The 20,037-nt window shown below is 40.3% G+C and overlaps 1 protein-coding gene across 9 annotated transcripts in view; it reads right to left on the reverse strand.

Annotated features, from left to right (window-relative positions):
• The window catches only part of CTBP1 (C-terminal binding protein 1), a 232,382-nt gene that overhangs the window by 142,057 nt on the left and 70,288 nt on the right, over positions 1-20,037 (reverse strand). The window contains exon 1 of one of the 9 annotated variants that reach the window (XM_021535700.2): positions 5,691-5,761. The exons of 6 other annotated variants lie outside the window; for them this stretch is intronic. In XM_021535700.2, coding sequence (XP_021391375.1) covers positions 5,691-5,697 — 7 coding nt within the window. In that variant the 5' untranslated portion in view covers positions 5,698-5,761. Of the gene's footprint in view, positions 1-5,690; positions 5,762-20,037 lie in introns of those variants that run through there. 2 more of the 9 variants (XM_021535702.3, XM_021535698.2) reach the window with 2 other exon arrangements.

The following is a 20,037-nucleotide window of genomic DNA, read 5'->3' on the forward strand; positions in this document are numbered from 1 at the left end:
CTGTCGAGTATAAAAAAGATGTAAAGAGATTTTGTTCCTCTAATTGCTCAGCAGAACAATAAATGAATAAAAAGCTCTAGGAAGTCCTTTCCATTCCGCAGTATTTCTGCTGGTAATGCAGAACAATTTTTCTTGGTACTTCTCTTAATCAACAAAAACAACAGCAAACGTTACCAGTCCTTTCATATTGGATGAAGGGACTGATGTTATTTATTCAAGAAAGTCTTTATAAATATTCTTTCCCTTCTAAAAAGACCAGTGACCACAGAGCCACGTGCATGCAGTACCTCTACTCAGCCCTTGGCCCCTTCCAGGCCATTGGAACAGCCACCCATTGGTCTGTTGGCTAACAACAACCATTTGCAGTTTGTCTTGTTAAGGTTTTCCCCCCACATATATCAAAAGTTTTAAGTGTCAAGGGAAAGGTTTTGTTTTCTAAATTTTTAGTATTCCAGAGAAATATACTGACATTGCATTCTGCAAGTCTTGCCAAAACGTCTTTTGTGTTCACAGCTTCAATGTTGATGATAAATTTTGAACACTAACAATACAAAGTATCATTTAAATCAGAGCCTAAATCATAAATGTAAAAGTAATTTAAGCTAGTGAGCTGGAAACCTTAATTTAAATAATCTCATTTTGCCAATATAGTTCTCCTAAAGACCTATTTGCTTTCAATGGTTGTTAGTTCTCATTGAGAAGGTAAATAAACTACATGCATCTATTTAAATTATTATGAAGCCTAATATATTCTACATCTTTTATTTTTACATTTTATTAAGTAGACAATTTACTAGGCAATTATTTTTTTAACTATGATTCCTAAGTGCTTAAAAAATATTTAGTGAGTCCTAAAGCACCTTTTATAATTATGATTATCCCCATTTTATAGAAGGATAACCCAAAGAAAAGACAATTAACTAGTCTGGGCTCTTTCCTTCACCACATTAAACTAGCTCTAAAGTAACAAGATTGATCTCCACTATGACAGCAACCTGTTACACATAATTTTTCACTCTGACCGAGCAATTGCAATAATTTGGAATTATTGAGTAAGAGATCAATTAGAAGCAAAGATTCAGGCAGCAGCAGCAGCAGACAAAGGCTGAACTAAGTATCTGTACAAAATCTGGAGGTTTTGCTGGATGGTTTCACCAAGATATGGCACTCTGAACTATTTTTACTTCATCTCCTAAAACGTGGATGTAAAGGTAGCACCCAGCACAGTCTGCTGCTGTCTCCACAACACCACAGCTTGCTTGATGAGCGACCTCAATTATTTTGCCCTGAATGACAGCAAAAATAGCAGTGAGCACTGAGATCACTTCCACAGACCAAGAGAACAAACATACCAGATTCTCCAAGTTGTACAACCTCTAGTTTGAGTACTCATTTCTTAATATGGTGCCTCAAAATTTACAGCACTTAGTGTCAATGTTTCAGAACCATTTCTGTGTACTGAATATTGCCTATCCTGCTGTGCCAGGCTGAGACCTTCCATGTGCACAGTTTCTTTCCGGAGGGACAGCAGCAACCTGGAACGTTTACCAGTCAATATAGGCCATGTATGAAAAGTGGGAGAAGTGCTACAGAATTATTTTTAACATTTTTCCACAGTCTCTCATCACTGTGCCCATTTTTCATTGTACACTAAGTTGGTCCATGATGGGGAACTGCATCTTTCCAAAAGCACATCCTCATGTCTCCTCCCAAGCTAGCCCTTACCAAGAAGGAGCATCAGCGCTCCTGAAACTACTTTACCCTCCAGTGAACTTTCCTTTCCCAGGATGCACACCCAAAATTTGAGCAGTTAGACATTAATGACCATTTCTGAGCTTGCCAGGAGTGGCGAGAGGCACCCTCCACCCCATGGTACAGGAAAATAAAACAGTAAAAGACACAGCTGTCTATGAAGAGACAAACTTGATAGGAGTAACCACATAAAATTCCAGCTCTTCCCCTCTGGCAATAGAGTGACCACTACAGGGATGTGGAGCAGAAGGGTCTCGAGGAGACAATCCATTGCTTTGACACAGCAAGGTCCAACTTGGATTCTCAATCTCACAGCAAGTCCTCATCTGCAGTTTCAGGATATAGGGTGCTGTTCCAAAATCAATTGCAATACTGTGTGCCAGACCCCAAACTACACCCCACTGATAGGCCACACACACACACCCCATCATGTTTTTTGCCTACATACAAGCACAGGGATCAGGAGGATGAGCAGGGATTGCAGGTCAGGGACCTCGCTGTGCCCAAGCCAGGCTCCCTGCTAAAGCGAAAGCGAAAGGCTGCACAAGCCAGCAGCAGCATTTCCTGCCCAGGCTTCCCAGGGAGATGTTTGCCAGGGAGATGCACCAAGAGAAGCCCTACACTGCCCTGGTTTCCTGGCCACCAGGCAGCTCCAGCCCACCCTGCCCTGCCAGCAGGCTCCGGGCAGGATGCTGCTGCTGTGGGAAGCGAGCGAGCTCCGATGGGAACGCCAGTCCCGGAAGGCAGATGCTGTGTAAATTCATATTTCATCAAAACAGTTAATTGTGACAAGAGGGCTATAAAAATCCTGTACCACTTAAATTATTTCTCTACTTAGAGCAACTCTACTACCAGGAAATGTTACACATTGCACTTTATACCCAACTGGCAGCACTCAGTGATAACATTACAGCTCTGTTAAATAACAGATATAAAAATCACAGATCTTTAAAAAGTACAAATTAATTTTTCTCCCGTCATTCAACATAACCATTTACAAACAAACATGCCATGCAATTGTCATTAAAAGTTTTCCAATCTAGCGCTGCATGCGTTTAAATATGAAATTATACTTCTGAAATAAACATTGCTGCTATCAGGGAAAAGTGCTACCATAAGTCACATCACTGTAAGACAGAAACTGCCACCATGAAGACTCAATAATCTCTCACATTTCACCAAGGGAATGTTCTCTCTCCATCCATCAGGGTCATGATAAAAGGAAAAAAGCAAACAAAAACCAGCTACAAAACAACCAGACAGCACCTGCTAAAATTTTGATTGTTTCAGACCCACGAGCAGGTAAACAAGAAATTCAGAGACTATTTTGTAATGAATGAATGGTTTCTCCATATTACTGGTGCCAAACCTCCAGTAACCTATGTTCAGCAAATTAATACAATTAGGAAAAAATATAACCCAAAAAAAAAAAAAAAAAAAAAAAAAACCAACTAACAGGGTTTCACTTTCTCTAACCCAACCTTTGTTTAATTTATTAAGAATTTCTTATCACTTCGTAATTGGAAAATATATATTTTTAGTAACATGTATGTCCTTTAGATATTGAATCTACACTTAGCAACATTTAGAGTAAGAAACAACAAGGTTTTCTGCAGCTCCATGGGGTCACAAGATCTCTACCAGAGAAGCAACCCAGTACTGTGCCAAAGGGAAAGAAAAGCCTTCATCTGCTCCCCCTCACCTGCCTGGGTGAGAAAACAAGCAGGAGGCGTGGAGGTTATTCAGTTCTGCAGTGCTCACATCATCTTTCATATTTCTGTTACCACCACAAGCAGGCAACGCCTGCCAGCCTGGCTGCAGTTTGTTTACACACTATTAGAAACCAGAATTTGCTACTTAGGCTAAAAAAGCTTCACTAGGTATCAAACAGACGTAGACCTTATTTTGTCTGTTTTCTCAGGATGCTGCAAAAAAAAGTTTATATAATGCATGAAAATTATGCATGCTATTATGTAACAAAATCAAAGTGCCATAAAATGTACACATGGGTAGTTCTACTTTCAAACAGCAGCTGCTGAACTGTAGCTGGCTTCATTTTAAAAGTACAAATCACTTGTATAAACAGCATTTATTTAATCATAATAATAACAACAATTTATATACAACCCTCTAAACTTCCCACCTACTCAAGTCATCACAATCACCTCATCATAACACTGATAAATTCAAGTTAAACTCCCTGGGTGTCTGTCATTTCAGGTGATTTGGGTGATGATCAAAGAACTACAGGTGCACGGTTTTTCCCTGGGAGATGACAAATCACTGGTGGTGCAACAGGTGCTGTTACTGCTCATCATCCTTTTTCCCAAAAGGATGCCCCTGTCACGGTGCCTGTGGGCAGCCAGGATGTTTGTGCACCCATGGGTGCTCGGGCAGGAGGTGAGGACACACGAGTCTGGGGAAGTGCAGCTCCTGTGGCCACTTCCCACACCCCAGGGAACAGGGGCTGCTCCTCATTGGTAAGGCCTGACTGAAATTCTTCCATCACTCCACGTAAATCCTGTATTGATTCTCACAGCTTCAGGCTAGCAACAAAATATTAAGTTTTTAGGCCTAGCAACAGAGCTGGCCCCACAAGCATCCTTGTGCTTCTGCAATGCACAGCAAGGGGTTAATCATACATGCAGGTGTAAATCTCACTGACTACATGGACAGAACCATTGATTTTAGCCCAAATTCTATATAAGGCACCTTAAAGCTTCAGCGGAAATTTTATTTGAAAGACCCATTCCAGCACTGATTTCTGAATGGCCATAATCAATTATTTCTATCCAAATCTCCACTTTTCACACAACATAGAAATATACTACAGCTTCCAGTACCATCTCCAGCTGGGGATGCTCACAGTGTATTTAAATTCCCAGATAACTACTAGATGGCACAGAAAGCACAGAGCCCAGTCCTAACTGCAGCCTTATGCAGAGAAAAATGCCACAGAAAAAAAAACATTGCAAAATCTGTCAGCAGATTTCTCTGTCTGAAAGCGTATCTCCAGCAGAAATAACTTTTGCCATGAAAACCACCAGCAAACTCAGAACTTAAGAACGTGGATGTGGTTTTCATAAGATGTTAAATATACAGAAGAAATATAATAAATACAGTTGAATGTAAAAAAGGAGATACGCTGCAAAATAATAGTGCTAAATTTGTCCGTGAAACGTATAATAGATTTACAAGGCAAAATAAAAATAGAGTATTTAACTTCAGATTTGTTATTTCAAACTCAAACCAAAGTATGTTCAGATAACCGCACCTAACCACATCGATTTCCAATTAACCCAAGGGGAGTTACTTAATATTTGGCAAATCCGCAAAAATAACTTATGGGAAGAATCCGGGCTTTTCCTCTGGGACCTGACAACCTCCCCGGCCGGTTCCCATTGACTTTCCGCGGCGGAGCACACGCAAACCTGGATTTCCCAGCCGGAGCCGCCCGCCGCGCCAGCTCCGCGCTCGCCGAGCTCCGGGCGGCGCAGCGCAGCGCCGGTCCCGGGGCGGGGACCCCGCACGGCGCCGGTCCCGGGGCGGGGACCCCGCACGGCGCCGGTCCCGGGGCGGGGACCCCGCACGGCGCCGGTCCCGGGGCACCCCGGGGCACCCCGGGCCGCGGACAAACCGCAGCCCAGCCGGGATCCATCCCCTCGGCTTCCCGGGAAAGCGGAGCTGCCCCCGGCACAAAGCGCCGCATCCCCCGAGCCGCGGGCGGGATGCGGCCGGCGCTGCCCCCGGCGCTGCGCTGGCGCAGCCCCCGCCCAGCGGCCGCCGCGGGGTGCGGTGCAAAAAATAATTATTGGGGGGGGAAAAAAAAAATAAAAAACAAAAGAGAATCAACCATGGTGGGTCAGGACGGGGCAGCGCGCCGGGCACCGAGCATTCATCCATCACCCACCACCCACCCAGCCGTGCCCCCAGCCCACCTTGCATCCCGCCGCCGGCTCCACACCGGAATCCGCCGCCGCCGCCGCCGCTGCTGAAAATACGGGGCAGGCGGGCGGACCAATGGGGGCGGAGAGCGCCGCGCCCGCAGCCAATGGCGGCCGCCCGCCGCCGGCGCCCGGCCAATCAGAGCGCGGCTCTTTCGGCGGCGGCGGCCGGGCGCGGCGGGGGCGGCTCTGGCCGCTCCTCGCCCGCCCCCCGCGATTAATTCCTTGCCTCCCTTTTTCCTCCGTTTTCTCCTTCCCCACCCCGCCTTGGTTTTCCCCGCCCTTTTCCTTTCTTGTTTTCTTATTTCTCATCTCCCTCTCTCTCGCTCCCCCCTTTTAACTTCTCTCTGCATTTCTTATTTTGGGTAGGGCCTTTTCCCGGATTTTTTCACTGTCCATTAATTACAGAGACCAAAAACTTGGGGAACCCCCAGGGAACTTGTTCTGCTCTGTACGGAAGGATGCTCTTGCCTAAATCACGACCGATGGCTGGGAAGCTCCAGACAGTGATATTTTAGAGAATCCAAAAAGATGAGGGGATCTAAGCCACTAGAACTAGTCCAGCCAAAATGTGAACTCAGCCGCTGGTTTTGGCATGGCACACAAGCTCTGTGCCTGCCTTCAACAGGCTCCCAGGATGCAGAAACAGCCTTTAAAAATAACAAAACGAAACCAGCAGATGTTTCAACCACACAGCCCCACTCCAGCGTGCAAAGCTGCTTAATTTGTATCACCACTGCGAAATTCTTAGCAAAGTTTCTAATTCGAGTCAAACAATTTTTGTTTTTTGTTTTTGTTTTGCTAAAATATAGGGAATAAACAGTCCTTTAAAAAAAATCAAATTCATTAATATTCATTTTTGCAAATAAACTTTTCAATCAACAAAACTCATGACTGCTTTATATTACAGCAGAAAACTATCTACTGTAGAACAGGGAGATAAAAATGCCTCAGAATTTTATTCTGTTTTTCCAGTCTGATGACCCCAATAATTCCTGAGTTCAGAGACAACTAAAACAGTGTCAAAGCCTGCACCTCCCATTTCTGATGTTGTGCTTCTTCTTCCTCACCCACAGCATTTAAAATCACTGAATTGTATTTGCTCAAAGCCCTTGCCTGAGCAGGCCACGTTATGAATATAGTCACAGAGTTTGGCCAATACAGGATAACAAGATTTCATTGAGCTGTGAAGTGATAAACCCAATATCAACCCAAGTTTGATGATAATTTACAGGAAAAAGCTTTTCTTTTGCAGATCAAGAGAGGTTTTTTCCTAAGGTGCCCCAAGAGCCAAGAGCACCGTGTGACTGTGAACTGCTGAGAGGCAACCAATAACTGTGACAAATTATACATTCATGGCATCTGCAACAATCGATAAACTGACTCACCAAATTACTAAAATATAAATCACAAAGTATACATTTTTATTAAAGAATAACTTCATGATAACCAAGTAATGTAGATGCTTCCAAGCATAAGATTAAATTACATGCTGAGCAAATCTGGCATTTTGTGATAAACTATGAAAATAGTCTTTGCAACAGCAACTGAGGAAGAACATTGCTGACATAGTCTATGAACATGTCTTATAAAACACAAAAACACAACCAAAAGTAACCAAAAAAAAAAAAAAAACCACCAAAACAAAACCAACCAAACCCCATAGTGAAGTGGCAGCTCAAGAATTCATTACCATATTCACAGTAATTACTTTCTAGACTTCTCCTTGTTTTGTAATTTATTCCTTCAAATACAATGCGGATTTTGGTGTTAAAAGTAATAAAAACAGATTACCTCCATAGGGAAATAGTAACACTAAATTAATTTCTTAACTAGTCAGACTTCAGCAGTCATTACTGGACTACACAAAGATTTTTAGCACATTTAGGATGACAGCAAATGTACTTAAATACACAAAGCAAGTATCTTAACTGATAGACTGACTTTGCTGGTCATAATTTCGTGCCTGCTCAAAAACTAAGTTTAAAGAACTTGCTTGAATGTAGGAACACAATGAATCCTGCTGGATTTGAAGGTCTTACACTTTACACATGATAAAGTGTTTTCCTGCATGGATATTTTCCCCTACTGAGAAATGCAGTGAGGTTTCCCAGTTTTCTGTAAAGCTGTTGGAGAAGTTCTTCCTTTCTCAGGGAGGAAGATGGAGAATCTCTTATGGCAAAGGCTTCACTAGTGGGAAGAACATAATTAGGCACATCTGTCCACACAATGTCCACTGTCTGTGTTGGGTTATTCCTACACAGCTCCGAACCATGTCCTAAATGAAGAATTTGAAATACTGAGATCATGTTCATTAAAGTTCACAATTATTAGTTCCTGAAACTCCTTAGTACTTGGTCTCTCCAGGCTAACTATGCCATACCAGCTGCATTAGAAGGCTGTCCTAAACAAGGTTTAATCCTCTACAATGCCAGATAATGTGGTGCTTTCAGGGTATCTTCTCATGATTATGTCTTGTCAGATTTTCCAAATACTTCTTTATAGCAAAATACCCAGCATTTCCTGGACAGGTACTTTCATACTTTTGAGTATTTTACATCCATAATGTTCAGTCACTTCCTCAACTTCCCCGTATTTCTCAGCTAAACACGAGATGTGCTGTTTCCCATCCTTCTTTCCAGCTAATAAATAATGGAATTTTAATTCTGAATTGCTGTCATGAAACAAAACTCAAATAGAGCCTAAGTGATACAATAACAATATTTGTTTATACTAGATCTGTTATTAACTTCTTTCTTAAACAAATGACATTTAATAATACATTAAACACATAAACAGGACCATATTCAAAGTTATAATCCCATCAGCTCCTTCTCATGAATTTCACTTCTCAAAGGCAATAGCTACATTTCAATCTAATCATTTGTTGAACATTGTTAAGGTAATAAACAGACATGGTTCCTTAAAAACTGCTTACTTTTTAAATAAGCTGCTGCCTTCCCTAGCTGTGGCAATCTAGATCAGTTAAAAAAAAATCTATTCTCTGGCATATTATTAGCAACCAGAAATTCATTATGTTATTTTCTTTCAAAATTAAGTATCTTTATTTAGAAAATATACCTGCATATCCCCACTTAAAGACAACCATTTATCTAAATATTTTAACAAGTGTTCTGCATGGCGATCATTTCATTTACTAAGAAAATACCCACATTGCTGTGAATCTTTTCAGTCCCCAAAACGTGCCTACAGATAGCAGCAGTGCATATTTTAGAGAAGCAGCAAACAGGACCAGCTTCAGAGTTACACCCACCACCCTCCACATGAGATGAGGCGAGAGCATTTTCTCTTGCCATAAATTACCACTCCCTTCTATCAGCAATTATTTAACTTTAAAAAATAGCTGCAACGAGACAAATTATGAGCTAAAATTACACAAATTTATCCCTGATATTAAGAGTGCATACATGCAGATATGTGTACCTAATCTGCTCTAAAATGTGTAATGTTAAGTATAATAATCACATATACCAGGGCAGCTTTATCTTATCACCCAAATGACATCTCTATGCTAAACATCTGTGAGCCATTCCAGTGGCCAGCAATGCCCATTATTACTTTTTTATCTTGTACCAGTCACTCAATCCTGGTACATTTTCTTCTACCACACCTTCCTCCTTCCCAGATGAGTGCAGGGACCTAAGTCCACAGGAGTCAAAGGGACCACCAGCTTCCAGGGAGGGAAAAAACAAATAAATCTGTATGTATCTATCTATATATCACTGAGGGCAACAGAGAAGCTATGTCACGTCAGAAGTCCATACTCTGGAAATATCTAAAGGCTGGAAATATTAGAAATACCATACATAGTTGGTATTTGCTTTTTGTTTCATACAGGACCTTGGGCTAGAGGGCACTTTATAGCCTGACCCAGCTCAATAATAATTTCATTAAGTACTTCAAGACTAAATTGCATCATTCTTTTCTTGGAAACTGGAATGATTGAGTATCTTAAGTTACTCAAAAGCAAATTAAAATTTGTCTACTTCTGCACTACTAGTCTGACTCAAAGCAAGCACCTCCCACATTGTCAGAGGTCCTGATAGACCACTGTGTCTCCAAAAGCACCAACATTTCTGCTAAATCTCTATCAGGCTGTGAAGTGCTGCCTCTCAGACAGCTGCATTTATCCTGTCTGTACCTCCAGTTCCCACAGAATCACAGAGTGGTTTGGGATGGGAGGGATCCAGCTCCAACCCTCTGCCATGGTTAGGGACACCTTACACTATCCCAGGCTGCTCCAAGCCCCATCCAACCTGGCTTTGGACACTGCCAGGGATGGGGCAGCCACAGCTTCTCTGGGCAGCCTGTGCCAGGGCCTCACCACCTCACAGGGAAGGATTTCTTCCTTATATTTGATCTAACCCAGCCCTCTGCCAGTTTGAAACCCTTCTCCCTTGTCCTGTCTCTCCGTGGCCTTGTCAAAAGCCCCTCTGCAGCTCTCATGTCACTCCCTGTAGGTTCTGGAAGGTGCCCTCTCAGCTGTCTCCATAGCAGAGGTGCTCCAGCCCCCCGAGCATCTTCGTGGCCACCTCCAGATTTGTTCTAACAGATCCACAAATTTTTTATTCTGAGGCTCCAGAGCTGGACTCAGTAACTCCAGGTGGGGTCTCATGGTTTCACCTTCAGCATTCCCCACGCAGCTCCTGGTGGGTGAGGGCAGGCAGGTGACACAGGAGGGCAGGTAGGTGACACAGGACGGCAGGCAGGTGACACAGGACAGCAGGCAGGTGACACAGGACAGCAGGCAGGTGACACAGGAGGGCAGGCAGGTGACACAGGAGGCAGTACCACAGGCAGGTCTGGGCTGGGGGCCGGGCAATCTCTGTGTTCTCAGTGATCTCAGCATTTCACTCATCTATTAAATTGTCACATCTACAGCATTTATTATGCAGTTACCATGATACAACAATGAACTCAGGTTATTACTTTTTTGGTTAAGATTTTCTTGTTATTCTTTGCACTCTTGTATGGCATTAAAAGTCTCAGATTCATGGCATCTATTTTTTGCAGAGAAACCTAACAAAAAGACAGAAACCCAATAGAGTTTTCTTTCTCCACATTTGTTTTCAATGGTGATAGAATAAATTGCTCCACTAAAAAGCCTTGATACTTTCTGTTTTAAAGCACAAGAACAAATGCTATTTTTAAGGTCAAAATGTGTTATAATGATAGGGTTGGGGTTTGGAGTGGGTTGATTTTTTTGTTTTTGTTTTTTTTAAGAGTAAAAACCTATTTTTTTCAGTTACAGTGAAAATTCTGAATGCATATTCACGTCATTTTACAAAACTGTCAACACTAGATACACACTTCTTTCTTTGAACTATCTCCCTGTGTTGCAACCCTCATCTAAATTTGAAAATATTTTGGTAAACATAGCTGATGTTTCATGGGTGCAATTTTGAGACCATAAGGAATTTAAGAAAACAGTTGATACTGCATTAAATCTAAAATTGGCTCTTAAGAATCCATCAGCTTTCTCAAATCAGCAGCTATTAAGAAAAACATTGAGAAATTAGTATCTGTAGCTAATCTACTTTCTCCTAGATCTTCTTCCCTGGAGTGTTGTTTTGGAACTTTTGAGCTTCTTTTGAAGGATATTTGTACATTCTTTAGTGGTGACATGTTTTATACATTCAATATGTTCTTCTCTTACTATTACACATTTAACCTACATATTAAGGTAATTGTATCACAACATTTATCCCAACAGGATTTTACTTCCACAGCAGGTTGTCTCAAATATAATTGATAAAATCCACACTTTGCCCAGATAAAGAAAATAGTTTGAACAAAGCATTATGAATACTAGTGGCATAACACATTTCCTAGAAGCACAGGTCAAAGAAGATTTCCCTTGGGGTGTTATAGGAGAGACATAGAATAATTTATTTCATGAACTTAAATTTCCTTATTAAGAAAATCCCTGTTTTGTTTTGTTGCCACCACTCCCCTTGAAAAGCTGTGGTGGACTCTGGGAGCTTTGCCCATCAGGAATCCTCTTCCAGAATTTAACCTCACTTCATTCAGCAGTTGTCTGTACCATTTTTTTCTTCTGCAGCCATTGGCTTTTGGTTCTCTTCCTCTTGCTCCACACAATATCTAAAGATGAATATATTCCTCATGTCTCCCTCTGAGATGACAGCCTCTTCACCTTACTCATTAAACTGTTCAGAAATTATGAACTCATACTGATAGAGCAGAATATTCTGTTCACTTGTTTTTATGCATATCACAGGGGCTGCTAAAGCACATCCCATAATCATCCAAGTACTATTTATCTATAATGAGAATCTTATTGCAAGTTTCTATTTTACAAAACTCTGCTATTACTCACTTAGAAGATATGACCTTTGATTGTATGATTTGAATTTGATTCTACTTCTATTAGCCCAGTGTTCAACATAACCTCACTTATTTCTATATAATATCTGTGGATGGGCTTAGCAGCTATTTTTTCTACAAACTGTAAGGAAGGCTCTCTAGCCCCTTGCTGTATAGTAGAATATCTCTGTTTTTATAGCACTCATACTAATCTGTTGAGCTTGTGTTAAAACTTAATAATGTCTATAGTGACATCTATCCTGATTCCTTGTTCTATTTAGGATGCCTTTCAGTTTAGCCATTAGCACAGCCCCTCTACTCATGGCCAGGCCATCCATGTGAGGCAAGCCAAGCCCAATACTTCACTGGTAACCTCTCTTGCAACACCACGCCTTTTAGAAAAAAAATCTTTCTTTTTGAATTTGGTGATGAATTTCTGGTGATGAATTCAGCTGGTGATGAATTTCTGAGGGAAGAAATGGTTCCTTAGCCCAGTTTTCCAGCAGCAACCACTCCACTCTGATTCCATCCATGGTTATGCTGAGAATTAAGACACCCAGAAGGAAGCTGTGCCTCCAGCTGCTCACCCAGGGCTGTGTCTGGACTCTGCCACATCCTTACTCAGCAGATGGTCCTGGGTGACGTGGCCTGGCCCCAGACCTTGGCCAACGCTGGGCACGTCCCGAGGGACCGGCCGCAGCGCTCAGAGTCACGCTCGGGCTTGGTGGATGCTTTATTCCAACAGCCAAGGTCTCACTGACCTTCAAGAGGCCGCCAAAACCCAAACCTCAGCTTCTTTCTTCACTCCTGGTAGCTCATAAGGTAGAAGCCTATAATTCTTAGTCGCAGTAAATACTAATTTTTATGAGTCTTGAATTAATTCACAGTAAGCTCCACAGTATTCTGTAAAACACACAAGTGCTGAGGGCTGTGCTGAAGCTTTTTTTTTTTTTTTTTGAACAAGAGATTATGTCTGGATTTCAAAACATTCTGGTGGTTTAGAAATGAAGGGTGAAGACTCCTCCAGAGAGGTGAAAGAAGCTGCCCTGCACACCACATGGCTGCCTTTGGCACACCAGAGTCTTCAGAGCCTCTGAAAGAAATGGTCCTGCCAAAAACTGCTGCTGCTAAAGCAGGTTGAACCATTTTTAGAAGCACTGCCAATACCAAGGCATCAAACCAGAGTCTTTGCCTGTACCTGTCTCCCTATCCCCAGACCAATCAAACAGTATTGTTAAATCCCTGAGTATCTTAGAGCAGTCCAGCACTGCCCTGGAGGCACAAAACCCAAATCCCTCTTCCCAAGAGATCCTCCTTGGATCCAGGCCAGCAGGGATGCAGACTTCTGCCAGAAGGGTGGGATTTCTGCAGAGGTGCCGAGGAGCTGCAGGACCTCTCTCTCCCTCTCTGCTGACTGAGGTGTTCCACGAAACGCTGCATTTTAATTATGCAATTACACAGAACTGAACACCCAGCTCTGGAGTTTTGCAGACACACAAACACAAACTCTGCTCCTGGCACCACCTCCCTCAGTGGTTAAACTCTGAAGCCACGTGCAGGGAGAGAAGTTTTCTCAAACCCTTCCAAGAACATCAATGAAGCAGTCCTAGTTATGAACCTCATTCAGCTTCGTGCTCATTAAATCACAGCTGTTTCCCCTTGATGCTGTATTAGATCAGACATCACTGAACCTGCCTCTCTCTGTGTGCACACAAATATGCTTTTCCCTTTGTCTTGCAAAACAAACTCCAAACAGAAAAGTCTTTCTATTAAAACTATCTGGAATTAAATGCCAATTAACAGTTAATAATAGTCTTAAGATAACAGTTCAGATCTATTTAATTTAATCCCATAATAAACTGACTGCAGAGCTGACATTGGTTAGGTTTCAGCTTTTGTTTTGACTCAGAAAGAAACTATTAGTTGATTAAAAAACCTAAATTATCTTAAGCATGAACACCTCAACTGAAAATGCTCCTGAGCTTCCCTGCCTGCTCACAAGGAGGCCAACACACCTCAGTCCCTTTACTCACCTTCTCCTTGCAGCTCTGCATGCATGAGGAAGATTTTTGGAGGTTTTACACATACTTATTAATTACCACTTCTTTAAGAATAGAATATAGACTTTTTTCCTACTTCTCTATCCCTTCATAAACTCTTTGGATCACAGATAACAGAACATATTTAGCCTACCTGGAATAAAAATACTGTTCAATTTGGATCATATAAACCTATTTTTCACTGAAAGGAATGTGTTTGTTTTCAAAGCTGTCTGATATACAGACAGCAACCCACTAACTGAAGGTATAAAACTAGGTAAAATACACACTAACATAATTCATTGCATTTTGTGCCCACATTCTCACTAGAGTGAGACTTCTCACAGCCCCTCTTGCAACAGGAGTAAGAATAGAGCAGTTTTGAAGGTTAAATCAGAAACAACAGCTCAACATTTATTTTTATATTTAAATGTTCCTATATGTCTTTTTTAAACAGTTTAATACCCTTTAGAAGCTCAAAAAATGGTTCTGCCAAAAACAAACAAAAAAAAAAAGGCTTAAGCATTTTTAGAAGTACTAGATACACTAAGGCTTCAAACCAGAGTATTTGCCTGTACTTGAGGCTTCTTTCTGTGAAGACAAAAGCTCTGTAATTCTCCAAAAAAGCTGCAACTGATCCTGTTGTGAAGGCTGAACTCTACAATATCCTGACACATCCTATTTCAGTTCTTTGCTTTGAAAAGCATTGAAAAATACAAAATGGAAAAATACAAGTTGTAACTTAATCTGGGCTGTAAATCCCTGCTCCAGACACACATCTCTCCTCCACCACCCCAATGAACATACAAGTGACAGATGAGGAAGAACAGCTTCCACTGCATATTTGTAAAACTTTTGTGTCACTTATGACGCTTAGATTATTTGAACGAAATTACTTTTTACTTAATCACAGAAGAAAAACTCAATGCAGTTTAGAAAAGGAAAAAAGGGGAGTAATTTAAGAAGGTAGCAAAGTTCCCTGCAGCAGTCCTTGGCATGGACAGCACTTAAAATGGGTGAAGAGCTGCAGCCATTCAAGGAGAAACTAGTTTCATTTTGTTTGAAGTAGAAATTCCCTACACCAACTAAGCAAACATCCTCATCCCTTTAATGACCCAAACACTTGAAGCCAAAGTAACAAAGCAAACAAAGATTTTCAACAATATTTCTTCATTTTGTAGCATTGTCAAGTCTGGGGCACCCAGAATTTTCTGGGTAGCACTAGGAAGTATTATTTCCTATTTTGCACCACTGAACAATCTAGAAAGAAAATTTTAGACCCATGAGAAGGTCCACATAACTTGTCTCCAAACATACAAACTCTACCAAGTATACAGAGTTACTTGTCCTACACAGTCATTTTAATAATCATTTAATCATATAAAGTGTTGGGTATGTCAGAAAAAGAAAGCAGGAGTCATAAAAAAACAGATTTAACACTAAGACATGCACAAAATTAAAAATGTAAGTAATTGATTAATGACAGGGATGATGATGTAAGAATAAAAATTAATCACTGAAAAGAAAACCATTTTTGGGAAAAATAATTGCTGAGCAACATACAGTAACAAAGTCTTCCCAAAGTGACATCTACAGTGCCTTGCTAAGTGTCTTATCCATTCTCTTAAATCCAACACTAACATGCTTCCTGCTATAAATACTTCAGACATCCATAAACAACAACAGTGTTGTTATCCGTGATAGCAATAATACACAAAAAAATGGATTTCCATTATGAAATATTAAGAGTGTTTTGTCTATATAATTGTGCCTAGAAAGACTGGACTTAAGTGTTTTCTTGTTTAAAAAGACAAAATGGGTGCAATGAGAAAAGAAAAAATTTCTATATCCCAGTATTTAAGACCTGTCATTTGCTTATGCAGCAACAGATAAATCAAGAGATACTAAACATGTCAGAAGTTAAGTTTTCCTCAAACTAGTTTTAGTCAAGTTCTCATTCTGAAATTGTTCAGTTACTCCCTGTGCTGAGTGCAGTATATTTTGAATCTGACATTTCCCCAACCCCAAAAGAGGAATTCCCACCACCAATAAATTCATTCTCTAGAAGTAACTGTGTCTGAAAAGATCAAACTGTCCTTTTGGTCCACTGGGCTTTTGGGGTGAGGAAGAGTAAAATACCTAAAATTTACAGCATCAGTAAACAAAAAACACTGAGGTCTACATGAAATGGCTCACTAGGGCATGTAACACTGCAGAGAAATGGGATTTTACAAGGATACAGAGGAGCAGAGTTTCCATATTTGAAGAGTCATCCAAAAGGGATGGGGGAAAAAGAACAGATAGTCATGGCATGAGGCAATAGGAATGTTACATGAAAATATCTGAGGTCTAATATGCTGATTTGCAATTTTTTATTCATTAGCAAGATATTGTTACAGAAATAATCTGTTTAAAATTTTGTTTAGTGCAGTTGAAGCTCTTAGAAAAGAAGAAAGAGGGGGGAGAGAATTGTTTGTCAGAATAAAAATTCAGAGCTTGTGTTTAACATAACATCTGTGGTCTCAATAAAATATGTAAACCAACTTGCTATAGCTCATTGTGATCTAGCCATGCCAAAACATTGTCTTCAAGGGACTGTCAACAGAGTAAAGTGAAGAAACTTATTGATTTAAAAAAAAAGAAAATACTCATTTACAAAAAATTTTCTGGTTTTACTAAAGCTGAAGATTAGAAATGGCCTCCCATTACCTATTACTTACACAAAACACTACTGCTGAATTGGAAAAGCCAAAGCAAACAGAGATTGCATTGAATTAATTAATGGTATTTTAAGTTCCCCTCTGTCCTGGTCATGGCAGTCTGTAAGGAGCTTCACACCTCAGGCATGAAGGGAGATGAGGGAGAGAGTACAAATGAAATGAAAGTTGGGTTCCTCTGCAATCCAACTCAGCCTCAAATGCTTTAGGGTTTCTGACACTCAGGAGACCCAGAAGCCTGAATTACTGAGGGCTGTGAAGTCCCACATGGGCAGAAAACATTTTTGTTTCATCTGTTTTCTTACACTGCTACACCTTTATTGATTTACTGTGGATTTGAACAGATACATTTCTTTTGATATTACTCAACCAAGCAGTATCAAAATATATAATTGAAGGTGTTGTATATGTGTATGAAATCCACAATTGAGCGGACTGACAGAAAGAAGTAAAAGGTTCATTTGCTCTGGGCTTACATGAATTGCTGCAGTTGAATCTTGACTGTTTCTTCACTGTTTTTAGTAGAAGCACAGAACTGACATCAGTGAAACCACAGAAATATGGAATGGGAAGGATGAACATTTTTCCTTCAGAGTCTCGATTTAAAGAGAACATTTTGTTTTTTCAGGGAGCAGTTGACATGGCTGATGAGTCTGTGGTGGGTCAGAGAAGGTTGCATTGGCCATTGGGGAATACAGAATGACCAGGAACATCACAAAAAATTGATGTAATTACTACATATAATGGAAAAACCTGAAAGGTTTAGAATTTCATGACATCCTAGAGGTGGCCCTGGCAGTAACAGCGCCTTGAAGAAGAGATTTGAAGAATATGAAGAAGAAATCACTGTTAGGAAAATACTGCCCAGTCCTCAGCAGAAAGAACCAGCGTGCATCTCACAGTGTCCAGAGATCCAGACTTATCTAAAGAAGTCAAGCAACCATTAATCTCTAAATTTTAAAATATTTTTAAGCTTTTATTTATCCTAGTTGATAGGATTTATTTTAAAAAATAAATAACTTAGTGTACTAACACAGAGAAACTAGTGTAAGAGCTGAGCTGCACAAGAGGCTGGATGAATCATACTAAAATTAAATCTTGCTGATAGTCCTGGATAAACACACATCCTCATCTATGACCTCCAAAAAGCCTCCAGGGCAGCTGCAACACTGGAACTGAGAGAAAATGCTCAGACATCAAGGTACCCAAGACTCTTACCCCACAACAGCAACCACAGACAACCTCTGTCATCTCCATTCCAGCTCGAGGTATTTTACAGATTTAACCACTTTATCATCTCAAATGTCTTCATAACAGTTGGATCATCTAGAGCTCAGAAAACTTGCTACAGTTTTCTTGAAAACACTGAGTATCTACCAAACCTAGGAAATTTACACATAATGGTAGAATTCAGGTGACTTAAAATGTTAATTGGTAATTTGTGGAAATATGTACTGTTGAAAACAAAAATTAAAGACATGCAGTTTTGTCTTCTAATTATATTCCTTCCTTTAGTCTATTATATTTTACATAATTTGTTGTATTGCTCACACAACAATGGATTTGCTGTTTCTGGAAAAACATGTAACTGCATCTTCTTTCACCTCATGACAGCACACTGAGTTATATTGTCATCTCATCAGAGACCACAAGAAAAAACACCCTACCACCAGTTTTTAATGTAAAGGTTAAGATACATTTGCTCTCAAGCTTATTCTATTAAACTTTTTTCCTTGATTAATGGTTAACTGGCAATAAGTTTGCACTTTTTTAGTGATATTTATTGCAGATTACAAGCATCGTGCTGAGAAGCACATATGTAATAAGGTTTATTTCTATTTTCATGCTATTCCTTGCCAAAAACGCATGGTGAAACCCATCTGTTGTATTTCCCATCTGAGGTTAGACAAGAAAAGGAGACTCTACACAGCACTCTGTCACTGCAAACAATATTGATTAAAGAAGAGCTTGGAGATGGAATCCAAAGTGCTTACTCAGAGCAGGCATTCTGCCTCATTGATGCAGACAGATGAAAATATATATAAAATATGACATACTTGAAGAAATAATGACCAGGGGAATGCAGCTCTGGAGTGTGAGATAAGGACCAAAGTAGAAGCTGAATCATCAGACAATTGTTTCTGTACATTTGCTCACATGTGCCTTCAAACATGCAATTTTTTTGTACCAGTTTTTTTTTCAGTTGTGCCAGTTTAATAAATGAAGTCTCTGTCTGAGAAACTGAGGAATACTTGGGAGCCCTTCTTTTGTGCCTTGAATAAAAGATGCAAGTGCTCTGATAGGGCAATGCACACTGCATTGTTTTTCACTTTCTCACAGAAAACAGACACTGTCCCTCTTTGCAGATGGCCAGCCTTCACAATGTTTTAACTGTACTCATTTCCTCATTCAAGACACAAGAAACGTTCTTCCTTTTATCTGTCAAGTAAATTCATGCAGCACATAATTCAATGCTAATTAACTGTGTGAAGGAGCATAAGTAATGAGGATGTTGGTAAAATCAGCTGAGATGATGCAAGTGGATTCTGATACACGGAGGAAGAAAGGGCACCAAAATATCAGACATAAATGGGAATAAAAATATCTGATACACAGCTTACTTTAAAGGGAACAGGGGTAGGCTGACACACAAGAATGGCTTTATGTTGACTACACTGGGAAAGTATTTCAGAATGGGAGATATTCTAGTATTTAGGAACTTATGGGCATATAAACCATTACTGAAACATGCAATTATATCCCCCAGACAAGACAGCTCAAAGAGAAAATTAATGTGTAACATACAAGGATATAAATTAAAATATAAAGCTTCAGCTTCAATACCAAACTTTGAAAAGTTGTTTGCAGTGTGGACACAAAGATCAACAGGACTGTACAACTTCAGTACACAGGCATAAAAACACAACATATTTTTAAATAACTAAAAACACAGCTTTTAAGAAGTGTTGCATTCAGAGCTCCAGAAACTAATGTCCTTAATATTAAAAATATCACACAGTGGGCAGCCTAAGATATATTTCAGTTTCTAAATGCTCTCTCATCAGGAATGAGTGACTTTTATTGTAAAGATACAGAAACATAGCCAACAGGGAGGGTAGCTTTCAAGAATAACTGCTCTCCCATCTAAATCTCAGATCCAAGGAAGTTGATCTGAATCCCTTTCAGGCTCAGATCTTTCCCACCACCTGAAGAACCTAAAGGAGCTGTGTGTTATCCAAA

The sequence above is a fragment of the Lonchura striata genome, chromosome 4 (genome assembly GCF_046129695.1).
Source record: "Lonchura striata isolate bLonStr1 chromosome 4, bLonStr1.mat, whole genome shotgun sequence".
Lineage (NCBI taxonomy): Eukaryota > Metazoa > Chordata > Aves > Passeriformes > Estrildidae > Lonchura > Lonchura striata.